Source organism: Austrofundulus limnaeus, unplaced genomic scaffold, assembly GCF_001266775.1.
Source record: "Austrofundulus limnaeus strain Quisiro unplaced genomic scaffold, Austrofundulus_limnaeus-1.0 Scaffold48, whole genome shotgun sequence".
Classification (NCBI taxonomy): Eukaryota; Metazoa; Chordata; class Actinopteri; order Cyprinodontiformes; family Rivulidae; genus Austrofundulus; species Austrofundulus limnaeus.
Window position 1 is genome coordinate 221,343 of NW_013952450.1, and position 6,937 is coordinate 228,279.

The 6,937-nt window shown below is 36.9% G+C and overlaps 1 protein-coding gene across 4 annotated transcripts in view; it reads right to left on the reverse strand.

Moving 5' to 3' along the window:
• The window catches only part of mpp2b (MAGUK p55 scaffold protein 2b), a 51,181-nt gene that overhangs the window by 24,294 nt on the left and 19,950 nt on the right, over positions 1-6,937 (reverse strand). Inside the window, exon 1 of one of the 4 annotated variants that reach the window (XM_014008108.1) lies at positions 3,028-3,294. The exons of 2 other annotated variants lie outside the window; for them this stretch is intronic. In XM_014008108.1, coding sequence (XP_013863562.1) covers positions 3,028-3,118 — 91 coding nt within the window. In that variant the 5' untranslated portion in view covers positions 3,119-3,294. Of the gene's footprint in view, positions 1-3,027; positions 3,295-6,937 lie in introns of those variants that run through there. One more of the 4 variants, XM_014008107.1, reaches the window with a different exon arrangement.

The window sequence follows — 6,937 nt, forward strand, 5'->3', positions numbered from 1 at the left end:
TTTTGACACCATCCACTCTAAATGGAACATCATTTGTTTTCTTTCTATTACTAAATATCATGTAATTTGTTTTATCCAAATTTAATGATAACTTATTATAATTAAACCAGTTTTGTACTTTTACAAATTCTATTTCCATCATTTTCAACATCTGCTCTATGTTCTTTTTACCCAGRCAAAAAAATGTGTTGTCTGTAAACAAAACACATCTAAACAACTCTGACACATTTACCAAGTCATTAATATATACAACTTTGGTCCCAGAACTTGAATGGGTCATTCAAGTTCTAATTGGGTAAAATAAATAACCTGATTTCATGGTAATTCTTGCATTTGACTTGGCAATGTCTCTGTTATTACTGCATAAATTTGCATCAATTGATTCAAACAGCCATTAAGCACAATAGCTTAGAACATCTGTTTGCACTAATAAATGCTGCTAACTTGGAAGGTTTTTTTTATWTTGTCATAAATATTATTCTGAGAAATTTCTTTGAGATTTCATGGTATGATGTGGTATAACATGGTAAAAATACACCTGGACTGAACCAGTCATTTTGTGTTTCTCCGTCTCTTTCAAACCCAGCTGGTCGAGGCAGATGGCTGCTTGTCCTGAGCCTGGTGCTGCTGGAGGTTTCTTCCTGTTAAAAGGGAGATTTTCCTTTCTACTGCTGCCAATGTGCKGCTCAGGATGGGAGATTGCGACCAAGATTCAATGCAATGTGCTGGCTTCCTCAGTTTTTGTACAGTCCCCTACGATGACATTTGTTGTGATGTGGCTCTATATAAACCAAACTGAATTTTGAGTTGATATTCTAGTAATATTTCAGGGGGAAAACAGTAGTAGCACTATTTTACAAAATACTTCAAGCTGGACATGAGATACATTCTTTGTTGTCTCAGTGTGATTTCTATAAGATATGGTAAGGAGGGTAAAATCAACTTGCCTCTATTACACCTCTGAGCTGCAGAACAAGATGGTGACAGAGCTGGAACAGTATATACATAAAGGTCAGCCGGCATCATCGCTTGAATATGTAAACTATTAAATCACCCATGAATGACTAGAGGTAGCTTTAAAAGTGGTTTGACGTTGTGGGTTTATTTCCAAAATGTCTTGTCAATAAGACTAATAGTTCTGATTGACTTAGTGGAAACTGTAATAACAGGAATGTAAGTTTGAAGCTGATGTCATTGAGGTTTGATGAACTTATTAGCTGGCTGAAGATAGAAAAAAAAACAAGTGAATAACACAGACAATGGAAAAAAAATATGACGCTAAAGATGGCCGCACGWCGCAGAATGTTCTGTTCCACACACCAAAAAAGACAAAACAAATATCYAGGCAGTCGTAGCTGAAACTCAAAGCAGTCTCAGCTGTGCAGTGGAGCGTGCAAACAGACTCCGACTTCTCAGACATTGTTTTGAATAAGAATGAAAGAGAGGAAACTCACACTGAAGGAGTATGAAGGTGAGCAGTGAACACACCTAATACTTGTGTTGAAATTTTGAATCCCCACTTGATTCTGAAATAAGCTGTAAATGAAACAGAGGTTTAGTACAAATTAGTCTGATTTTGGCAGGGGGGATCAGTCTTTTTTCTGTATGTATGAAACACCTGCTGGGGCACTGCTAACTGGATGCTTTACTTTGTGATAATGATCACCACGGGAGATTACTCTTGTGACATCTGTTGACTTTTCGCAACCCTTAATATCTGCACAGCCACAGAAATTTTGGACCAAAGAAACTAGCAGAGACAAGTTCAACTAAAGAGGAAAATATTTTGACTTTAACACTGCATATGCTCTCTGTTCAGCTGGAAATAAAAGAGCAGGTCGAGATCATCGAGGTGTGAGACGAACGACATAATTGCAAATGTCGCCACATTATCAAACAGCCTCAGCCGGAACCAAATTAAATTGTCTTACTCTCCTGAAACCCRACGATTATCTTTGACAGTCCAGGTCTACCAGCGCACTGCACTCAATAATCCATCATCTGTGTTTGAACACTGCTTCGTTAGTCCATAGATTATCTCTCTGACAGTGTGAAGCTTTTAAGGGCAGAAAGGCTGTGTGACCTGAAAATGAGTGTGTATGAGTGAAGGGGGGGGGGGRGTTGGGGGAGTAAGAGAACAAGAATCATAGGAAGGTTAGTAGTTGACGCTTTCCAACGTGCCCTGTTGTGTTTGAAYGACCAACCCAAACCCACATACACATGCACACACCCTGAACTGGTAGACAGGAAGTTTTGACACAAAATGTGATTCATCATAGCTGTCACTGCTCTCCTGTCAAGCTACTTTACAGAGCAGATGATGTCTTGCAAGACAGTATACTATGTGACACGCTGGACTTGGCAGCGATGTGATGATGCTTCTGGCTTTGCCTAATTTAACATGACACCATAAAGTAATTGTTTTTTTTTCTTCCTAAGAGTTTGTAGAAATGAGTTTAATGAGTCAGGCAGCCCCAGTGTGGGTGGGTCAAAACACTTATATTACTGTGAGAAAGGCAACACTATTCATTATTAATGAAATCTATTAATAATAAATGTGAAAGATGGGGGTTCCCATGCTGTAAGAGCAAAACTCCGTAAATCACAACAGACTTGTTGTAAACTGGGTCTGCCTCTTTAAATCACTTATGTTCTTTCCATTATTTATCAAAAGTGCACTTCTATCTCTATACCTCTGTTTCAGACTTATTCTTAACCAGATAAAAGAGAAAATGATTGCTTTTCTCTATGAATACATTTTTTTTTACATCTGCCTGCCTGTCTTTACAATGTGCTGCCTCAGATTTCTGTGCATCATACGCTGGCCTCAGTCCTAAACTGTCTCTGCTCATCTTCATCATACCTGTCAGGTGCAGGTGCAATGCGAATTTCAAACAACWCGCCATCCAACGACAATGATTACAAGAGCCTGTACTGCTTCCTGAGATGGCTCATTTTTAACAAGGATTCTTGGCGTACATACCCCAGATTGCTCATTTCTCACACATCTCGCAGGTGTGTTCTTACCTTCTGCACCCAGCTTCACATCCATTCCCTCCAAGGAGTTGGCCGAGTCGCCCTCCTCCAGAGAGAGCCTCCCAAACGGACTGCCAGCCATGCTCAACAACACCTCACTACGGGGCACACTCTCTCAGCAACACAACCCTGTGCTGTGTGAGAGGCAGCCTGAAAGATCTCGCCTCCTTATCGCTCACCGATTCGCTCCTTTTTTTTTCTGCCAAAACAGATCCTTGCTCTCCACTTCCTCTCTACCTGCTCTTGACAAGAATGTGTAGAAGCTGAGGCTGAGCACCTCCTCCTCTGCATGAATGAAAAGCAACCGGAGAAGGCTGGGTGCATGAGTAAAGAGAGGAGGTGGGGTGTGGAGGGAAGGAGGTATTGTGGCTTCTTTAAGAGAAGGAAAAAAGAAGGCAGGAGCGTTTTCTCTCCAGGATTCCCAGCGGGGATAAACTGGGAGAAAGAGCAGAAGCGGATTGGCTAATGGGAAGAAGGTGTACCCAAGCATGTAAGATGAGTGTTTTTAGTTACTGCCCCTAATTTTAGGTGTCAAAATCCAAAAACGCTGCAGCATCCATTTGTTGTATTTAGAGAGAAAAGGTACAAGTATCAGTATTCAGTCCCATCCCYGCTAACACAGATCTGTAGCAGAACATTTTTTAAAAATGTTATCTGCCAAGGAGTAAAAACTGAAACTCCAGAATGTTATCACCAGGACATCAAGTTCATCTTTTTTGGAATGCTGTCACAAAGTATCCACAATTTCACAGTGATGTTGTGACTTTGTTTAATAAAGACAAATAAAAGTGTCTAGGTCGACCAATCTGCCATTTTGTTTGTTGGAAAACAGAGGCCTATCCTAGCAGTTACCAGACAAGAGGTGATGTACACCCCAAACAGACCCCAAACTAAAATCTATGCAACTGTGGAGAACCAGGCGCAGCACAGTTGATGTCAATCATCATTTGCCCCTGGAGGCCAATAATTCCTATGATGGATCCATACCAAGTACAACCACACTTTAAATTAATTGTTTAGCTGCATTAGAAAGCAAAATAAAGCAATGATTTGCAAATAATTTAAATTATATTATTTGTGAGTTATATTTCTCTTGTTTTAATTCTAACTATTACTGTCAAAGATGCTACATGGGACACAGAGGTAATAGTAAGTAACCACTGAGGTAACCACTTCCACACCACTGAATTATGGTACTCTTTCCTACTTCTTCTGCTTCTTTTTCCAACTGTGGACACTTGTTCACTTACAGCTGCTGGTGTTGATATTTACTGTGTTGTAAGTAGCATTGTTAGCTTGTTAGCGCTGAGCACTTCCTTTGAGCCTGTGATGTACGTCATCATGCACTGATGTAACATTTATCGATCAATTTTTTTTAAAAGTCACATCACCATTACTGAAAACATTTCCTATCACAATATACTGTATATCAATATTGAATTATTGTCCAGCACTGAGTAAATGTGCCAAAAATGATTTTTTTGCACCACCAAAATTCATGCTAATCAGAAAGAGGGCTTTTGAACATGTGCAGCTACAGCAAAGTCATTTTACTCAAAACTGAGGGCTGATTGCACCTTTTCATAGTGAAGGAAAGGGCTGATGTTGGAAGGTAGGGGTCAGCAGAAAAGACTATTTTGTTGCTTTTGTTCAGTTTAAATGAGACTTAGGTGAACAAAGGTTACTGTGAGATCCATATCTGAGCTTACTGCTCCTGAAGTGAGAGGAGCAGAAAGCTCTCACGAAAATAGGGTTTTCYTTTATTTTTAATATGATGTGTGTGCATGTGGATAAGGTTCTACAGTTGTGTTAATAAAAAAAAACACTATTATTGTTTTTAAATGAGCCTCAAACAATTAACAGTTGATCTAAAAAGCTTAATTTAAAATTTTTTAACAAACTCAAGGCTCAAATTAAAATAACTTATGCCATCCTGCTGCAATGCAAAATAAAGATGATAAGTAGCCGACATGTGCTATAAAATAAATTAATTGATTACCAGTAACTGATAATCAATAAATGTGTAACAAAATCAGAAGTTATGGCTGTTTGCTAGTGTGAAACATTCATGTGAGTGTGTATGGGTTAACCCTTTTAACCAAGTTGCAGTACATCATTGCACAGTGAGAAAAAAATATCCACTATTGAAAACATTTAGTGCTGTGCTAATATTTTGGTTCAGTATCAAATGTGCCGAGACTGAACAGAGGTMTGTGTTAGGGCTACAGCTAATGATTATTTTAGTAATTGATTATTCTATCGTCTGTTATTCTATTGATTAATCAAGTAAAATAAGTGTCAGGTTCTGCAGTAACTACTTGYTTATTTCATGATTAATACAACTATTTAATACTGTGATGGGGTAATCTACACTTTCTGATTACCCTGCTGCAATCAAAGTAAAATTCCTGTAACAGTTGTATTTGATTTATGCACTTTGAGCTCCAAAAGCTTGTATTTCTGTGTGTGAGGTTTGAAGGWGCATTAATTAAAATCGTTCTTTCAATGAATCATTTTTTAACTATCACAGAAAAATCTGAAAGCTGTAAATTAATTTTTATGAACTGGAAAACTGATTGTGACTTTTTATATTAAGAAATTGAATAAGTAAAATAGGTAAAGGTTTGAGTTTGCACACTGAGTTTTGTAAAGTTTATTTGCTATTGCTAATAGTAAAAGTAATTTAAAAAGTAAATATTTTTATTCAAACTGCACGGTTGGTGCATTGTTCCAATTTTAGGCAATAAAATACTAAGTCTTGACTGTTTACCTATAAACAAATGTCAGTAATAAACAAGGGAAATGCCAGGTATCAAAGTCATAAAAAGCAGCGGAAGAAAATAAAATTCCTTCTATGTAACTACTATAAACACTTCTTAACTTTTAAGTTATTCAAGTATTCAACACCCACCCCTTACACTGTCAATGCTGGATATGGGCACCAGTGACCCCAGTGACCCTGGAAGGAAGAAGCACGTTATAGTGGATGGACGGATTGAAATATTCTCTCCAAGTATCTCATTTAAGTCAAGATAAAAGCATAGCATCAAATAAATGTGCTTCAGCTCATGTTGTAAATCTGTTGCTGTGCTTTTAACTTTATATTTTACACACACAGTAAGTGTTGTTTTTATAACAGAACTTATACACATTAAATAATACCCAGCTACACTGAAAGAAACGATTCTGTGGCTATGTACATTTTAATTAAATTATTGTGTAAAATATATTCAATAAAATTGTGTTTTTGATTTTGAGGCAACAATTTAATTAAATTTAAAATAAAAATGTTGGGAGTAAAATCCAGTCATTGTAGTTAAATAAAACATAAACATTATGTTTATGTAATTCTAAATAAAAAGAATATTGAGTGATTTAAATTTTTTGATGGCCTCCCTTCTCCCCTTATAGCCATCTCCTCCACACCATTATTATGATTTTTTTAATAGAAGAAAAAGGAGAAAGAAAAAAGTGAAATGTAACGAGAACGAGTGAAAAAGTGATTAGAAGATATGTAAAATATATGTTGAGAAAACACAGGACAGCACACCGGACTTCTCGGCTCCACACCTACAAAACAAAGATAGCAAAACCACAGCAACAAAAATGCATATCTATATAATTATAATGACTATAGCCTTGCTGAAAAACATACCCATATACATATATACGTAAATTTATACATATACACATAAACCTACCCTTACCTACATTTCCAAACACTTTCATACACACACATATACATACATACATACATACATACATAACAAATAGCAAAACCACAGCAACAAAAATGCATATCTACTGTATACATATACATACATACATACATACATACATAACAAATAGCAAAACCACAGCAACAAAAATGCATATCTACTGTATACATATACATACATAC